This window comes from Anomalospiza imberbis, chromosome 4 (genome assembly GCF_031753505.1).
Source record: "Anomalospiza imberbis isolate Cuckoo-Finch-1a 21T00152 chromosome 4, ASM3175350v1, whole genome shotgun sequence".
In the NCBI taxonomy this organism is placed as follows: domain Eukaryota; kingdom Metazoa; phylum Chordata; class Aves; order Passeriformes; family Viduidae; genus Anomalospiza; species Anomalospiza imberbis.
Window position 1 is genome coordinate 19,003,187 of NC_089684.1, and position 18,901 is coordinate 19,022,087.

Here is an 18,901-nt window from a genome sequence, read left to right on the forward strand (position 1 = left end):
TTTGTTGTTTTATTTGTCGGAAGCCAAGCAGTCATACTGTGAAACTGAAGATGCTCCCAGCACTTTTCTTCCAACATTTTGGTTCCTAGGAGTCCAGTCTCTCTCCTGTAAGATGGCTAATTGATTTGACCCCATTAACTTGATTTAATATGTAGTCCCACTTCACCCTAGCACAGGTCCTACCATGTCTGTGCCCTTTGTATTTCCACATTACTGCCTCCATAAGCCTCTGCCTCCCACCTACTGTGCTACATTCTAGCATGCTTGTTCCTTAGACTCCCAGGATTTGTGCAGACAGACATGAACAATCCCACTGCTTTAATTTTCTTTGTAGTCCAATAGCAATATTTCCCAAGAGTTTGTCCAGAAAGTCCCTGCCACTTCCAGCCAGTCAGGCACCCTGCTCTGGTGTTGCACTTAATATGTGGCTGTCAGCCTCCCTATGTCACCAAAAGCACTGCCAACCAATCTCCTGCTCCCCATGAGTTTATCCAGATAAGATAAAGAAAACAGTTGTTTTCATGGTCTTTAGTCCAAATTTCTATTTTCTCATTTGTCACCTTCCCAAGTGACAGGAGAGCTTTGAATTTTCCAGTGAAATCTCTGTTGTAAATGTAAATCCATGAGCACAAAGCAAGGCTGTGCGGGTGTTAGTACCTCGCCAGCATGCACTGGACAAGAGTCAGTATTCTAGGCAGGAACAGGGATGCCTCTTCTCCCCATCAGCTTCATCCTGTCAGACTAGGATGTCCCATGCCAGGCTCGCCACGTGGGCAGGTGCATCAGCAAGATGTGTCATAGTGGGAGCTGTCTAGGACACCGGCTAGCCAAATTGCCTTTCTTCAAACCAGCTGCACTCCTTGTGCTCCCTTGACTTGCTGGAAGGCTGACTTTGATGGACGGGAGCACTCAGAAATTCCTGCTCCCACCTCAAAAGCAGAGTTAAAAGTCCTCCCTGTCTTTCTTTGGTAAAATGAGGCAGGCTGGGCTTTTAATCATCAAAGTTTTCCTGTTTGGAAGGAGGAGGAGCCATCTAGTCATGGGTTCATTGATTCCCTGCCCAGCAAGAATGTTTGCTTGAGCACAGCTAAGCCGCACCTCTGATGACTAACAGGCAGCGCTCTCTCTCTTTGATATACTATCAGCTGGGTTTATCAGAGTATCAACACAACCTCCCCACTCCAGGCCTCGCCTCTTCTGGCCAGCTCTCCCTGCAGAGTAGGCAGGGGCTGCATGAGAGCTGAGCTCACCTCTTACTCCAAGGAATCTTAACAGCAGGTTTTAAGATACTTATTTACTTTTTTTGGTCTGTGCAGGAAGTCTGAGCTAAAAAAAAAAAAAAAGGAAAGAGACAGAAGTATAATTGCTCTGGCACGCCTGCATTCCTACTTCAGTCTCAGACAGGCAGGCACTCTTTCTTGTCAGAGCCAGAAAGAGGATCTGATCCCTGAAGATTATCGCCACGAACGTGCGTAAGTGAAACCTGCAGCCATGCTGAAACAGATATTATCAGACATGTACATCGATCCGGAGCTGCTGGCAGAACTCAGCGAGGAGCAGAAGCAGATCCTCTTCTTCAAGATGAGGCAGGAACAGATCAGACGGTGGGAGGAAAGAGAAGCTGCTGCAGAAAAGATTTCAGCAAAGAAGCCACTGCCAAGAAAAGGTAAGTCTCTGGCTCCTGGCTGCTTCACCCTCTGGCATGTATCTGGCCTAGTCAACTGCTTCCTAGAAATAGGAAGTCATGTATTAATTAATTAGATTAATTTCTTCTCCAAGGGACATGGCATAGGCTTATTTTCAAACATAAATAAATCCACCTGCAATGGGGTAGTTTTGGCCAGGTACACAATGGTTTTTACTTCCTGACCCAGACGTTCTGTCCTTGACCAAATTGCTCAGCTGCCCTAGCTGGGAAGACAGGGCTTATTTGCCTCCAGGAGATGCATCTCATTAAGTTTCCCACTAAATGGTGCCTCAGAATCTGTCTTTAACATAACCATGGATTTGAATATCTGTCCTGAGGCACTAGATCTGATGGGCAGTTCCCACTGAGATTTTAGATCTGAAGTTCCCTTGCCAGGATTACACAGCATGCCAGCTACTAGGAAGATAGCTCTCTTCTCCCAGGTCTCCGTCACGTGCTCTGTTTGTAGGTGGCTCACCCTCACACAGTTTGGGGAGGACAGTGGTCAGGAATAAAAGCAAGAAAAGAAACAGTAATGATTCTTCTCCTTTGCTCCCAGTCTCAGAAATGCCTCCTTCAGTGACCTGGCTCAAGGAGTATGAAAAAATTGCCAAGTGTGGGCTGCATCCTAGTTGAGCTTTCTTCATGAAGAGTTGCTTTTGGGGGGGCTCTGTCACCAGCAGCAGCTGATAGGGCACAGCAAGTGCAACATAGCCCCTGCAAAGAGCTACCCAGCCAACAGCATTTGCCAAAGTGCTGCTTCTTTTGCAGCCAACAGGAAGTCAGTGACATGGAAACTCGGCGCTGACAATGAAGTGTGGGTCTGGGTGATGGGCGAGCATCCTTCAGATAAATCCTATGCGGCCATCTGTGAAGAGATCCAGGCACAAAGAGCAAAGCGCCTAGCGAGAGAGCAAGGCCAGGAGGGCAGGTAAGCACCCTTCAGCTGAAAGACTCGGTGGGCAGATATGGAGGAGAAGGCTTTTGTCTAGGGACACATGAGCTGGAGTCTTCTCTGTAGGGGCTGTGGCTAGCACTGTCATACTAGCCTTGCTGGCAAAAGGCACAGACAAAGGCTGGTTTTCTGAGAGGACACACAATGCTGGCAGAGAGCAGCTGCAGCCTGAGAATTGCCCCAGCTCACTGAGCCTCTGTGACATGGCTGCTGCGTGGGACCCTCTGCTGACCACAGGAAATGCTGATGCTGTCACTGCAGCAGGTGATGGGCTCAGATCGCTCTGATTCACCGGCAGGTGCCTGGGTACAGCCAGACAACAGTTACTCACCACGAGTCATTAATTTAATTACTCACCTACCTGATCTGGAGATATAACTGCCTATGCACATGTGGCTTCATTGCAGCTCTGCTCTGCTCACATGCAGCCTCCTCACGAGATGCTCAGCCATCAGAAAGTGACTCCCTCCTAAGTCCTCTCTCTCTTGCATTTCAGAGAGACTGACTCTTCTGCAACATGGTCTCTACACCCACAGCCAGGACTTGTGGCTGAGACAGATCTTCATGGGAATAAAAAAAACACTGTGGAGGAAAAGGAGGAACAAGGGAGAAGAATGACTGATATTGATATAACAGGAAAAAGCCAGGAGCTCACAAAGGTAGTTTTCAATTTTCCCATAACTATAAGAAACATGTTTTTTGAGGTCCAGGAAGTGCAGCAAATCCTGGTTGCTGTAAATACAGATCTGAAGGAAAAAGCCATATATTGGTTGAAGCTTTTCTTCTACAGAAGAGGCCGTGTTTTACATCCTTCCTTAAGACTCAGAAGGTCCACGTGCTGTTCTCAGCTGGGATAGATCTGCTCTGCACAAATGGATAAACTACTCTGAACTCCTTTGTTTTCATTCTCTGTGGGTAAAACAAGGGATGCGGTCCTTTCCTTTCTGCACCGTGGCTGGTTTGAATGGCTTTTGGGGTGAGACCAGAGAGGCTACCTTAGGATTTTTAAATGGAACATCACAGCCCTCAGCCAAATCATTTACTTTTATAAAAGACCGAATGAAGAAAATTTTACCAGCATCATCTGACATGCATATTTTAGGTGGTTCTTGGGGTTTTTTGTCTTCTAATACAGCAAACAGTTTATGACATTGATAGCACAGGACAGCTCCAAATGCAGTAATACAGTGTCTGCGTTTCTGTGGCGTTTCATTACAGAAATATTTTTTCTAGCAATAAATACATTTGTGCTTTTTAACTGTCTGCAAAAAGCCATTTGCAGAGAAAGGAAAAAAAAAAAGAAGAGTTAAATTAACTACCCATGCAATTGCAGTTGAACAAAAGGAACAGGACATCCTGCCAATTTAATGGGAGAAGTCCTATCTCATTCTGCAGTTTTCATTCAGCCTTGAATGAACTTGTACGAGTATATATTCTTTTATCATACTGCCATTCCATACTTTGGTATAAAAGTATGATAACACAAGGTTGGGTTTTGGCAAAATGCTCTTCTACTGCTACCAAAATAATGAATGGAATTTGGAGTGACTGTCTCCTTTATCAAAAGCCTCTGAGTCACATGGGGTTTCTCTCTGCACTGTTTGCTGAAGTTGAGCAACTATGTGGGAGGTTCTTGTTTTTCAAAGGAACTTATTAGTCAAAACTGACCAAAAAAAAATAAAAATAAAAACAAACCAAAAACAACCCCCAAAAAACAAACAAGCCACCACCAAAAATCTAACCCCCTTTAAAAGTCTTGCATATGGGAATAGATGGGGGTTGTATATTTTCCTTTCTTTTCTGTCATTTTATTATTAGTAAATTTTCCCAGGTTTCTGGGGCTTTTGCTGTTAGAAGGAGGGCTCCAGACTGAAGTCCCCTGTTGTGTTTTCTAGGCCTGGAGAGAGGCCTTTTCCCACCTCCTGCATTCAAATGCTTTTTCTGAGATCTAGTTCCCATTTAACCTGAAAGATCCAGGTATCATGCTGCAGGGAATAGGTCTGATCTACAAAAAATGCTGCTCCACAGACATTTGAAGTTCCTAGTTTCCTGTTGAGGAGAGGGAAATTGTAAAGCCATGTTCATATTAAATATTAGCCAAGTAGGTGATGGAGCTAAAAGGAAGTGTGACCTTGGTAAGCAGAATAGTACAGTTAACTCATCACTTGTTGTACTGTGGGAGGCAGTCGGGGTATGATGGGGAGGTGGGTGGGTGTTTACTGAAAGCAAAACCTAACAGTTCGTCTGCAGAGGCAGCTCTCAGCTAGGGACTGCTGGCAGGGCAGCTGGGCTGGTTTTCAGGGAAGAGAGAACATGAAATATCCAGCCAGTTGGATCAGTTTGTCAAGGAGGAGTTTGCAGCAACCCAGCCACAGCTGCAAACATGCACAGGCAGGTAAAGCTGTAGACAGCAGGTTCTGCAAGGGATTACTTTAGAGGAAGGGAAGAAAGGGACTGCTCCCTGGGAGTACTTGTGAGCATTGCTTAGCAAATCTGGGCATGCTTATGGCTATCCTGACACCCCTGAGTTCTCCTCCTCTGGCATGTTTGGCCAGATATGATGGGAAAACCCCCACAATGTTTGTCAGAGTGGGCTGGCAAAACTTGTTAACAAATGTCACATAACTGCTTTGTATTAAACACCTATTGTACCAAAATAAAAAGAGCAGTTGTCCTAATGTCACATTTATTTCTCTCCATTCTTTTTCTCTGCTCAGAGGGGAACCAGAAGTGTTCACCAGATGCTGGCAGATTGCCATGTGAGGAAGCAAAGTTTCCAACAGGTAAGTGGCAACCTATGGTGCTCCTAACACATTGAGTGGGGTCAGTGCTTTATCTTAAGAGTCCCAGTCAGCTTCAGAGCCTCATATGAACCAAGAATGTTCTCACCTTTTGGACCAGCTTTATCCAGTATTGCCATGCTCCTCATGTATGGTGTGATGATTTGGAGATGATACAAAGCAGGTCAGGCTCGCAGACTGGGGAGTAGCACAGGGAGATGCTCCTGATGACTTTTGGTGGGCTGTTTTCCCTTCCTGCCTCAGTTGTTACCTGCAGTAAAGACAGAGGGTCTCTATGTTGTTGAAATTGGAGGGATTCACTGTAAAGAACAGAGTTCCCAATATTTCAAGGCTAGCTAAAAAGCAGGGCTAAAGCTTGCCTGAGACAAAGCTGAACATACTTTTTTTTTCATAGATGAAGGAATCACAGAGGAGAAATTCAGAAGAGATCACAGCCCCCCAGAAGCCAATACCACAGAGCCACTCCAGCACAGACAGCCAGAGAACGCTGCAGAAATCAGATGAGAATGAGCCTGAATGGCAGGAATTCTGTAAGATCTTAAAATTACCTTTTCCTATAAGGCTTGAGAAATCCTAGGGCTCGGTGGGGTCATCTCAACCCTTCCCCTGCCATACTTAGAACTGAATAATAGGTCAGAGGGTGGAGAGTATTGCCAAGAAATACAGCACTGTATTATCAGAAATATTTCTGAGTCTACTCAGCACTGAGACTAGAGCTGGGCAGGGAAATGGAAAACTTTTCCAACTGAGACTATGTTAAAACAAGCAACAAATAGGAACCACATAAGTATACCCAGTACAATTAATTTTAAACTAGAAGCTGGCCTTTTGTAGGACTTTGCAGTAACATTGCTCTTGAGGACAAGGATAATGGGGAACAGAGGCTAATCAAAAAGGGCTTCCCTGTCATTCAAGCATGACTCCACCCAAGTAAAGCCCTGCTGCACTGTCTCATGTAATGAATCCCCATAATAGAAAGGAAAATGGCAAACAGCATGAGACTTGCTGTAGCATCCATCACTGCTGCCAAATGCTTCCTGAAGGAGAACTTGATGCACTTCCCAGTTCCTCCCCTGCTGCTCAGTAGATGGCAATGCTGTACCACCAGTTGTTTCCACTTCAGTCTAGGGGGTTTATTTTTCTGACTGATAAAAAAAACACTGACTGGACAGCTGGTTATTCATACAGACTCCAGGGAGAGATGGACCTAGACAATCGAGGCACTTTTACAGGAAAAAAAAACTAAACAAAAACACAGTCAAGTTCTCCACTTTCCATAATAGTTTCAGCAAGCTCCTTTTCACCCTCCAAAACTGATTAGCACTTTCAAATCCTTCAAATGATTGATTTGGGGTCATTTCAGCAGCTTCAACTCCAGCAGCTTCAAGCCCTGCCCCCCCCCCCCCCCCCCCCCCCCGACCAGTTTACATGAAAGGCACTACAGAAATTCATGTCTGAATCAGAAGTCAGCATCTGAAACAAAGAAGTCTCTAAGTACAAAAGGACCTGGTACTGAGAAAAAACACACAGATTTTAAATCTCATCCCAGAAAAAAAATGGTTTTAAATCTTTTGAAGGAATAAAAACTGTGCCACTTAACACAATAGAAGACACGTGGCAAATGGTCTCACAACTGAGTGACTCTTTCAGCTTGTGAAATGGACTATTCTTACATTTCAACAAGCAGGAAGATGGCCAAAGGGTAAAGGGTAGCAGGAGCTTGTTCGCTCCTGTAGGACTCCTTTTTTGTTCCAGTGCGGAAATCCAAAGCAGCAGATGAGAAGAGACGCTCCCTTGCACGGCAAGCCAGAGATGATTACAGGAGGCTTTCACTGCAAGGCATCCACAGAGGGAAGCAGGCAGATATTTCCAAGGGCGCCACAGCAGGAGATTGGCGACCACTTCAATATCCACCTCTCCCCCCCAAGCCTAAACTTCTACCTCCTGCAACGACAAATGGGAGAGCAATTAGGTAAGGAAGCCCCTGTGCACTGTGGAAAGGAGAAGGGATGACATTATTTTGCTTTAGCATGGGATGGTTGAGAAGGGAATGGTATCTCTCCTCCTTGTGTGGAAGAGACACCAGCAGGGAAAAATACAGAGCCTAGGCTATATTCCAGCCTAGGTGTGATGAGGCCTTCAGGTGTTCATTTCTGGAGGGTAACAGGTTTAGTTAGTCGAGTGTCCTAAGCCTGGAGCACATAGAGCCCCTGTAGTGCCAGATGTCCACTGAAAACCATATTCCATACAGCTGAACTGGTGTAAGCTGCCTGTTTAGGGCTGGTCTTAAAATCCTAAGCAAAATTTAAGTCCTGCACAGGGACTCAAAATCTGTCTTTTGAATCTGATGCACAAACCAGAGGTCTTTTCTAACAGGAAAGAGGGAGTCCAGAGGACAATCTCCAATTCCACAGAAGAAAGCATCATCAAATGGTTCAAAGAGGAGCAATTCCCTCTCCGAGCTGGCTATCTGAAAACCACAGACACAATAGCACCTTGGTTCCATGGTGAGTCCTGGGAATTTCCACCCCAACCCAAGTGTTTAAGGAGTTTTTTCTGCTAACATGGGCTGGGCTTGGGAGTAATGCTCCTATACTGGAATCAACACATACAACAAGTGCAATACCATTCTCTCTCATAACACAGCAACAGTCCTTTCAAGCTCTGCGCGTTTGTCATTCATCGTTGGCCAAGTGTGGCACAGTTTACAAAGAGCTGTTGGCCATGGCCTTTTACTAGAAATGGCACAACTCTTCTTCTTGGGCTACTGGGCAAGAAAACAGTGAAAGGGATGGAAGTGCCATGGACTGGTTTTAGAGCAGATTTCTTGTGAGAACTGTTCTGTCCAGTCCTGCACAAATGCTTTTCTCCCTTCAGTTCTGTGTTTTGGTTTTTAACAGGTATCCTAACCTCCAAGAAAGCAGAAGAGCTTCTGATTAAAACACTACCAGGGAGTTTTCTGATCCGGGTCAGTGAGAAAATCAAAGGCTATGTGCTCTCCTATCGGTCTGTGGAAGGATGTAAACATTTCCTCATTGATGCCTCCAGTGATTCCTACAGCTTCCTTGGAGTGGACCAGCTGCAACATTCAACACTGGCTGACCTTGTAGACTACCACAAGGTGAACATCTAGCAATGCATTCATTAATTGCTTAATTGCCTCAGGGCACTTCAAAATAAGAAACACTGGATTCAGTTGTTTTGAAGTAGGTAACTAGACCCATTTTAACTGCTGCTGGGTATCCTGTGTGCTGCTCCAGAAGGGTATGTCAGCCTGACTGGTACAGCCCAGGCAACCTAATACATCTCAGATATCTTAGATTTGATTCACTCACCCTTAAGCACACAGAACACCTTGCTTGCTGGGCCCAAGCTACTTACTTACAAGATACTTAATAGAAATGTTGATGAGAGGTGACAGCACACTCATGCAAACTCCTTTCTTTTGTATTCTCTTCATGGTTAAGGGGCACTGGCAAGTTTGGTAAACACAAAATCCTGCTTACCTTCAATTCATCATGAAAGAGAGCAACGTATCTTTATAATCTCAAAGCAGACAAGGGGTGGTGCTGAGCAAAGGTAAAAAATAGAAGGGAAGAAGGAAGGTTGGCAGGCTCTTGCAACAATAATAGTGGTGTTTACCAGCACTGACTGCAGTTGCATGGGTTTCAAGGAGAGCCAGATGGATTGTTCATTCGTTTACTGTAAGATCTGCCCAGGCACAGGTCAGTAATTTTTCTCACAGGTTCATTTAAAATCCCCATTTCTTTTAAGTAAGTGTGTAGCTTAATAGAGACATGGCTAAACAGAACTGGACATGAGAGCAATAGCTATACTCATTTGCTCTATGGAACTTTACCTGGACTGCCTGAGCTTGCTTCTTGCACGATTTTCACAGTTCAGGCTGAAAGTATCAAAAGCAGGAGTTATACAGCTCTTTGTACCAGAGCAAAAGGATTTAAAGCTTTGCATAGCTACATCAAATATAGAGCCAAGCCCACAGTCTGCAAAAAATCCTGCAGTGCCTCTGCACTGCAGCACATGTGGGCAGATGAACCCACTCTGCCAAAGTGCCCCACTGGGTTCTGCTTATCACTCACCAGGTGACCATGAAAGAAGGCAAGTTCCCACCATGCATCTGTTGCTAGAATGGAGAATGAGATTGGAAGCACAGACTGTGGAGCAGGACTTGCCTAAGCAGAGGGTGTGTGCTCTCTCCAGAATCCACCCTTGTCCCTCCCACAAACACAGCCAGAAGCACAGTTCACAATCCCTGGTCATGCTTTACCTGCATGCTGCACAGTCCTGGCTCTAGAACTTTCTACGCAGGGCACCACTCCATGTCAGAGAAGCTGTAGTTTCCTCAGGGATGAGCACAGCTCTTTCCTAGAAGTGCCAGAGTTGTGTCACTGAGTAATGGCTCAGAGCACAGACATTGTATTATGAAGACAGAGGGTGGAGGGCCCTTCCCTGAGTTCTCCAGGAAACTGAGTTGTATCACACAGTGGTAGAAACACATCCACACCATAACAGGCAGGAAGACTGCTGTCCACCTTGTGAAGTTGTGACAGGCAGGGTCTTTTTGAAAACTGGTGTTTGATCATATCCTATATTAACAGGACGAACCCATCACTTCCTTGGGGAAGGAGCTGTTGCTTTACCCATGTGGCCAAGAGGACCAAGAGCCAGATTACATCTCTCTCTTTGAGTAAACCTCCCCATCTCGTTGGGCCAGACTTGTGCTTACAAAGAACTTGGAAATGAACTTGGAACCAGAGCTGCTGATACTTACCTGAAACCATAAGTGCCTCTTTTTGTATCCTCCACAACAAAGCAGTAGGAGGATAAGTACTGTTGTGCGCTACAGGATGCATCAGCTCAGCAAGCTGCAAAGCACCATGATACATCCCACAAGCTGGAGAGAATGAGTTGATGAAGTAATCAGTTGATCAGGGAGATACTGCTGTGGATTTTCAGTGGGTTTTTGTAGGTTTCTTGGGGGACTTCTGTATTCAAGCTGCCTTTTGTTCCTGAATGCAAGGTTCTCTGGGAAATAGATTAGTACCTACAGATGAATGAGATTATACCTTCCTGAACGCACAAAACAACTTGGAGAGGTGAATAGATCTTGATATGTAATTTGCATAATGTGAACCTTAATTCTATAAAATGCTGTGTCCTTGGAAGGAAGGATGTTCAGCCAAACATCCAAGCAAACCCTGAGTGCCTTTCAGTGGAAGGTACTCTCTGTGACAAGAGATTTGCATACATGAAGAGTGCAATTTTTAAACTCCTCTAGCCTCTGAATATAGATCCTCACTCTTTTAACCTGCATTTAACTCCCACACAGGCCTTTCTGCATTGAGAGGGATTATCCTTTTTTAAAAGGAAAGGAGATGGGACAGAGTCATTTGTATGAATGCAACCACATGTACAGAGCCTAAAAATGTAAGAAGGAACACCTATATCAGTATTAATACAGTTTACAGAAGAGTTTTTGCCAGTAAAGAATGCTATTTTCCAAAATGGAGCTGTTTATTGCAAGTTGTGTCACGATTACTGAGATGCATCTGGTGTAAACTTCATCACAGAACTTGTTCTTTCAACATAATGTTCTCTTTTCTTATCTGTTACAATTCTCTTTAAATACATCATTCAGAAGATTGGGGGAGAGCTTGGACAGGATCACATAACAAATTAGTCTTCATCCAGCTTCCCTAATGTTGTTGCAGCTGAGGGTTGTAGTGTGAATCTGCAAACATAATTTTTTCGAGGCACAATCCTCAAATGGTGAGTAAGAGTTGATCTTGATTTAGTTGTTTACCTGTTTTTACCTGTTCTCTTTTTTCTGTTAGATAGGGCTACTCAACTTGAAGAAGCAGTCAAAACTTTCAGTCTCACATTAATCTGGGATTTGCAGAATACAGATTTAAAGAAATTGTGATCATCTGGTCTTAAAATTTACAACTATGCTGACAGGCAGTTTCCATTCCAGGAAAGAGGGGATAACTGCACTCCAGTTACAGCAAGTGCCACTTGCGAGAAATAAAGCCTTAATGTAAACTGAGATTCTGAACCTAAAGACATTCTGCCACTGCAAATGACTTAATGAGCTTCTTGAGCAATATATCACATCTATCAAAGAGATAATTTCAATATAATCTGCATCAGTCATGAGAACGGGTGTTAAATTATTTATGGGGGGGGGGGAACATCCCTCCTTCCCTCTTTATGAAGTGTTCCTTTTAAAAATATGGTCAAAATGAAAGGTCCTTCAGAAAAACATCTGTTTTCATGTGAAGAATGTGCCACAGCTGGTATCTTGCTGGAGACAAATTGTGAAGTGTTTTGCAGACCTATGGACTGGTAAAGACAGAGGAAAAGTATGCTCTAAAAAGGCATTTTGAGACTCAGGGTGTTAACTTGCAAAATAAGATGCAGGCCACTCTAGCATGGACATAGCAGGACATAATCAATTTTAGCTCTAACATCTTTAGTAAAACTCCTCAGCGTTTGACCTGCTGACAAGTGGACCAGTAGATTCACTGCCTTATATTAAACTACTTATTTGCAAATATTGTCTCAGTTCAGCCCAGGGAAAACCACTATCCATGTTCACATCATCCCACATGTTTGAGTCATGCCTCAGTTTTTCAAAGACTCACTTTTCTGCTGCGAGGCAAGAAATATGAACATTTAGATTACTGCACTGACTGCAAAGGCAACTACCTTGCTAGAACAGACCCCCTTTAGACTGGTTCTTCTATTGCTCCAAAATCCAGTTACCCTGAAAGTCAGTGGAGCAAGGATGTCTTGCAGCAGTTGAGAATCAAGGGTGATGACATACCTTTGGGAGTTTCTCTGTAGAATCTTTCCTTCTTCAAGGGATGCTGTGCAAGGATTACAAGAGGAGTCAATTTGCCAATTGCTTGCTAGAGAGATTATGAATCCTGCAGGAGCATGGCAATTTGTTTTGCTTGATGCCTTTAGTCAGAGTATGCTGCAGTCATCAAAAAGTAAAGCAAGGAGTCCCCAGATGGCCTGCCCACCTGCACAGGGCTATCTCTAGTCCCTCCTCAACCAAGATCCAATCAGTTGTCATTCTCAGAAAGATCACAAGCTGGTTTGGGGACAAGGAAGGTAGTCATCTTCATAACAAAATCTGTTGTTCTGTTGGCTGCTCTCTTTGGATTTCACCTTTTTCTAACTGGGCTGGAAGACCTGCTAGTGCTCCACTTGGCTGACAGAAACATATGTAACAGCAGCTTCCCTTTCTCAGGCTGCTCTTCACCTCTCCTGTCAGTGCAGTCTCCATCTCTAAGAGAGCTCTGACAGATCTCTGCTGTGATTAGATTGCCCTGCACATCACTGATGTGGGCAATGATTGTGGGCCGGATTTCTTCATCACTGATACCATCTCAGTTCTTGCCAAATTGGCTTCTGCAGCCAAGGAACAGAAACTGCATGTACACTATTATTCCTGGCAAGAGGAACAGCATCTCTTTGGAAAAGGACATACATGAAAATCACAAAGGTGCTATTTAAAAACATACACTGTGAAACTCTGACAGGATCTTGATGACGTACTTGCAAAGCAATGAAGTGCTGAATTTACAACTGTCCAGGGCTTAGAACTGGAGACTAATAGAGGTTTGAAGGGACCTCTGGAGATCATCTGGTCTAGTTCTGCTCTACAAGTGCGTCTCAGGGAAGACTGAATAAAAACAGCATGGCAGTAGTTAAGGTGAGGCTTGACATATGTCATGATTACAAAACTTTCATAGTGTACAACACCCAGTTTCAAATTCAGGTTTAAGTGGGACTGTAGGAACAACTTTTGCCTTGGAGCAGCTGCGTTACCACACTTTGATATGCACTCAACAAGCCATACCCTTGCCTCCTATTGCATAATGTTTGTAAAGTTACTTCATCAATACAAAGCCCTTTATGAATAATTTATCACGTGTTCTGGGAACAAAGTGGTTCTTTGGAGGATCTACGTGAGTGATTGCTGAAGTTTCTATGGTAAGTGATGTATTTTGGGGTTGAGGTTTTAAAGTATACAAAGTTTCTATTCTTTTTGTACTTTTGCAGTGTTTTGGACACTTGGTGATTTGCAAGGCAAGTGCAATGCAAATCCTTTGCACCAGCAGAAGTCAAACACGTATAAACCCGTCCAAGGAAATGGTACTTACAGGAGCATGGTCTCTGTCTGCAGAACCTGCATGCAGTGCTTTCAAAAGAGGTTCATAGCGCTCTTCCTACTGCACAGCCGCACAACAAAGAGTAGTTCATTCATTGTTCAGTGCTACCTTTCTTCCTCCCAGCTTTTACAAGCCAAAAACCAAATTAGAATCTGGTTCAGACTGCCTTGAATTAATCTGAATCCAAAAAACAAAGAGACTGCTCAGAGAAACAGCATTTAGGTAAGCAAATGGGATTTACAAGCCCATGCAGTTTTTGTTGGCTAGTATGTATTCAAATGGTAAATAGCAGTCAGCATTAAAAGAAAATGCTTTATAAGAGCAGTAACTCAGACTTTCAACAGTTTTAGGCAATTGCGACAAAAACTGTTAAGAAGATGACTAATTTTTACAATTAGTACCTATAATTATCATAAGAGAATTTGCAGGGTCCAGTACTCCATCACAAAAATTTATTTTGTTAATTACAGAAAGCTGTCTATACCCTGGGCAAGACTCTATATTTGGTTTAGAAGAATTACTTTGGTATTAAGTCAGAAAATGTCCATCACTGTTGGTATCAGGCATTTGGACTTTAAAGCCTCCTGCTAAATCAGTACTACAAGTTGATATGTATTTCCTTTTCTTCAGCATGATAAAGCTTCTGTCTTCCAGTGCCCAGGTTGTGTAGAAAAATCACTTATCTATTCCAGTTCCCATCCACAGGAACACAGATCTGCAGAGCATTTTCCAAGCATTGGAAGGTTGTACTATTTCCTACTAAGGCTAGAAGTAGAAAACCTGAAGTATGGCAAAATAATTATCAAGCCAAATGAATTTCATTTAAAAATAAATCTTGAAATACATACAGCATTCTAAAGCAGAAATACACAATGTGATTCACATGATACAGATGTGGCTCATTTGGTTCACTGTCCACAGAGGAGAACAAACAGTACCCTCCAGCATTTTTCAACCATCACACTTGACCAGTAAGTTTTTCTTAACTTTAGAAAGCACTTTCTGAGAAACCTCTTTCTCTGGATTAACTGGGAATGGCCTGTTAATGCACTGCTGCTGTTCCCCCATCCCAGCCCCTTAAAGGAAAAGTATTTTTGGTCACTCTGGCTTTACCATGGTTAACAATCAGATGTCTTTCTCAGAGCAGGAGTCTCTGTACTTATTCAAAAATAGCCCTTTTTAGACATGTCAAGTTAGATGTAGAAAATAACTCCTAATTACTGGCCCATCAAAAGGTCAGTCCTTTAAATAACTGTACACATCTTACAAACATTTCAAAGGAAAAGCACATCCATTTGATAGTGTGAATACCACACTGGTCACATAATAACATATAATGTTCATTGTCTCTGTGATGTGACCTTGAATCTCATCAAGTGTTCAAGTCTTCCCCAGAAGCAAGTGCTTAACAGTCAGGATAGTGGGATACTTAAAAACCCCATTAGAATAAAAACAGAAGTACGGAGGACAGACTCTTTCCCTCTTCTTTTGCTGCCATCCTGCTGGAATCTCCATCCTCTTTCAGTCTCATCCCAACTTTTCTGGTTAAAACCTCTTTTCCAAAACACCCTGAAGTCCAGTTCAGAGGCTTTCAACCTCCTTTTCTGGATTCATGTCTTCTTACTGCTCAATTTCTGTCTGTGCAGGTGTGTCTCAATCTCTTGCTTGAAAACAAGCATCCCAAGCTGGCCATGAGAAGCCTCATTCATAGCCTTGGACTGCATGCACATTTTGTACTGCTCTGGAGTCAGCTCATCCAGACACTGCTTTTCATGCCACAGATGGAAGAGACCCCTGACAGGCGTTCGGATCACCATGAGGTTGCTGTGAAGGTACTTGCGATACAGATGCACATCTTCACCACCCCAGCCTTTAATGTCCAGGTCAAAGCCACCTGACACAAAAAAAAATTCAAAATAAAACTAGAAATCTGTTAGCAAACTCAATGCTATTAATTGCACTGCAGCTGTTTTCGGACTCCAGTCAGCCCTTTAACACACACACATTTTCTGTGAACATTAAGCTGCCCATCTTCAAATCTTTCACTATCAGACAAAAGTTCTTTATTTGTAATTTTATTTGTAAGCAGTGTTTAGATTCTGGTAATTCTGTTGCACCTAGGAAAAGCCTGAATATCTAACCACAGCAATGCTGCAAATTAGTGACACAGACATTCTGGCAAAGGAAAGGGAGGCTGATCATAATTTTCTATGTTTCAGCAAAAAGGCAGGTGTACTGGAGTGTATTTTTCTTACCTATGTTGATAAAATCAGATCTGTACTGGCAAGTCATCCCAAAACCAAAGTCTCTCCAAAATCCAGTTTCTTTTTTAATAATCTGTATGGAGGGAAAGGAATATTTACATAGAAGCAGAAATGCTTTCAGAGTGAGCATTCTGACCTGAATGTGGTCAGAAATAGGAGCAACTGCCCTTTTATTCTTCCCCATGTGAATCCACAGATGGTCCTGAACCCATTTTGGTAGATACTCGTTGGCTTTATCTGCCCCCCCCCCGCCACCCGCCCCCCCGCAAACAGCTGTGGTCTTAGCTATCATGGATAACCCCCTGATCCAGAACAATCAGGTTTTGCTCCACTCCTGTTGTTGTAGACCAAGTAGAACAATATCACACCTCTGGAGATTATTTCTTTGCAGGCAAAGCATCCTCCAAAATTGTTAGTTTTTGTAGGATTCACACCTGATGTAAGAAACATATTGGTAAACCAGGGAAGCCAGACTCTGCTGTCAGAGCAGATGGTGGCATCTGCATTGTGGACCACAAGAGCTCTAGAAGAAAACAGTGGTTCTAACCGGATCACACAATCAACAGCTTTTTGATTATGTTGATTTTGAGTAACAAGAATAATTTTCCATTACATAACTGTTATATCCACCTAAAATTGAACTCCAGAAATGCTGGGTGATAGCCTTTTATGATGTCCCATAAAAGCCTTTGTAGAAATGAATGGCTTGCCTTCCTGAGATGTACAATGAAAACATTATGTATTACAGGTAGAAAATCAGAGCACTGAGAAACCATGGCTATAATTTTGGATATCTGAAAAGCAGATATCCAAGTACAGATCTCTAAGGTCATAATTCATGCATGTGAGTGACCTAACCCAATGTGGTGAGACATCCAAGAGCTTCAGTGGACTGGGATAGGCATTTAAATCCTCTGAGCAAGTCAGCAGTACTTCACAGTCTTAAATGCTTGGTTTGAAACCTATCCCTTAGCAGCTGCTTTGGAAAATTTTGACTTAGTTGTGACAGAATTTCAGAAGATGAGGAAAGAGAATTTCCATTTCTGGATTTACAAATGCCAGTATTTTCTTAATGAAGAAATGCTCTTCCAAAATTTTCTCCCCTGATTTATTGTTCATGCTTCCCCTTTTTGGTCATAACTCTTGTCACTTCAAATGCTTTTTTAAAATTTTATTTTACTGCTCACATTGCTATACATTTCATTTCTCATTTCTCCTTTCCTTGAAAAAGCCAAGTCACTGAAGAAGCCAATTAAAAAGAAATAAGATTGTATCTGTCAGGCCTGCACTGTAACAAGAAATCCCCGTCACGATGCCCTTACAGCAAGCTACTAATGTGCATTAGCATTATTATTTCCCATTAGGGCAAGTGGCTGCTGCACAAATCAAATTCTATCTAAGATTTCTGAAGGCTTTTTTTTTCTCCTCAGCAGCCCAAGTTCCAGGAGAAAGAGCTAACACCATCTTATTTTATTGGCATAGATCTGGCCTTATGCCTGGCAACTAATTTGGGCTGAAAATGTAAAAATATACATAAAAATGTGATTGGCTGTACTTCTTTAAATCAAGCTTTTCTGACATAAGCATCACATTTTATGATTCAAGTATTAGCTATAAATATTTTCACAATCCTGACAAATGTACTTTGTGGAATTTATGCTAGCTTGAAAGCTAAACTCTATTTTATTCCCTAAGCACAATTTTTACAAGCTTGAGGATCCCTGACAGGCTAGAGCAGAGAGAGAGAAGCTTATGTGAATCCCATGGTATGATCAGAACAAGTTTCTTTTGAGGAAAAAACAGAACAAGGAATTTTACAGACTCTTCAGTAAAAGGCTTTCTGGCTATGTCTCATAACACAGAGAGCAGTAGGCAAAAAATTACTTTAAAATATTTTGGAATGACTTTTCAAACTCGCATTCTTCATTTTTATAGAGGAACTGTACAAGGTGGGGGTAGTGATGACAGAAGACTGGACTCAGACCCTAGGTGATCTTTTTCAACTGTCCCTGGGCTCACACCAGCCCTGATTCATACCTACCCAGAACAACAACAGAAACTGGGATGCTCTGGGGACAGTGTCCAGCCTGGGACAGGATGAGCCCTAGTAAGTGCAGTGCCTGGCAGTAAGAGAGGCAGATGTGGCAGGACCTGGCCCAGAGGAACTGAATGAAGCTGCATAGTTTGCTTGTTTCAATTTGAAAATTCAGCCATTTAGCAGCACTAGTGGGCAGAGGACTGTGACCCACTGACTCTGGAGAGAAGCATGACTCCCTTCTATCTGGCCTTTAGGTTCAACAACAGTGCAACACCAGAGCACAAGAGAATGGAGAACAGTGTCTGCAGCAGTGCTAAGCAATGGCTTGGTCACTAACATTCATGTGAACCTCTCATCTGTGTGCTCTTTCTTCCTCACAACAGCTCCCTCCTCATTCAGGAGACTCATACATGTCTTAATCATATGCCTTATGGAAATGTTTTTAAAAATACTGCTTTGTTCTCACATCAAAAATAAGCAGGTGAGATGAAAATCGGTGGAGTTGTGCTGTGTTGTATCAGTGCCAGAATAAAGTGACAGCTCCAAGCATGTGATTTGCCTCAGGCGCTTCAGAAACACATTGTCTGCTCACAGGCAGCTCAGTCATGAACTGTGGGAAGGGAAAGGCCACTGTAAGGTGTTCAAGTAAGTGGGGAATAACTGTGACAGCCCCTGGCATTCTCTTTTTACTGACTGATCTGAGGGACAGTTCTGCTTTTTACAAATGTCATGTCTTCAAATGCAAATTGTATTCAGTGATAGGAAGAAATCAGAGCAAGTCAAGGACTGTCACCCCAAGATAGCACACCATGGCGGAATTGTTCACTAGTTAGGAAATTCTTTCTAGCAGAGAAGCAGACATTTTTAAAATTCTTAGTTTCCATGTAAGGACTTCAAAAAGGTTTAAAATAAATGGCACCAATGTACTTCCCAGTGAAACATACAGCAGAAC

General features: G+C 43.0%; 2 protein-coding genes across 9 annotated transcripts in view; one reads left to right on the forward strand and one right to left on the reverse strand.

Annotated features, from left to right (window-relative positions):
• The first annotated feature begins 29 nt into the window (after positions 1-29).
• SH2D4A (SH2 domain containing 4A) overlaps positions 30-18,901 on the forward strand; it is a 50,082-nt gene continuing 31,210 nt past the window's right edge. Inside the window, exons 1-9 of one of the 5 annotated variants that reach the window (XM_068187392.1) lie at positions 36-1,666; positions 2,459-2,618; positions 3,139-3,301; positions 5,360-5,425; positions 5,838-5,973; positions 7,199-7,415; positions 7,820-7,950; positions 8,344-8,564; positions 9,547-10,042. In XM_068187392.1, coding sequence (XP_068043493.1) covers positions 1,492-1,666; positions 2,459-2,618; positions 3,139-3,301; positions 5,360-5,425; positions 5,838-5,973; positions 7,199-7,415; positions 7,820-7,950; positions 8,344-8,564; positions 9,547-9,591 — 1,314 coding nt within the window. In that variant the 5' untranslated portion in view covers positions 36-1,491 and the 3' untranslated portion in view covers positions 9,592-10,042. Of the gene's footprint in view, positions 1,667-2,458; positions 2,619-3,138; positions 3,302-5,359; positions 5,426-5,837; positions 5,974-7,198; positions 7,416-7,819; positions 7,951-8,343; positions 8,565-9,546; positions 10,043-10,062; positions 10,970-18,901 lie in introns of those variants that run through there. The other 4 variants (XM_068187391.1, XM_068187389.1, XM_068187390.1 and 1 more) reach the window with 4 other exon arrangements.
• Positions 14,078-18,901, reverse strand: part of CSGALNACT1 (chondroitin sulfate N-acetylgalactosaminyltransferase 1) — a 44,149-nt gene continuing 39,325 nt past the window's right edge. For all 4 annotated transcript variants that reach the window (XM_068187385.1, XM_068187387.1, XM_068187386.1 and 1 more), the window contains 2 exons: positions 15,903-15,984; positions 14,078-15,541 (listed from right to left, as the gene is read on the reverse strand). In XM_068187385.1, the coding sequence (XP_068043486.1) occupies positions 15,258-15,541; positions 15,903-15,984 (366 nt within the window). In that variant the 3' untranslated portion in view covers positions 14,078-15,257. The remainder of the gene's footprint in view (positions 15,542-15,902; positions 15,985-18,901) is intronic.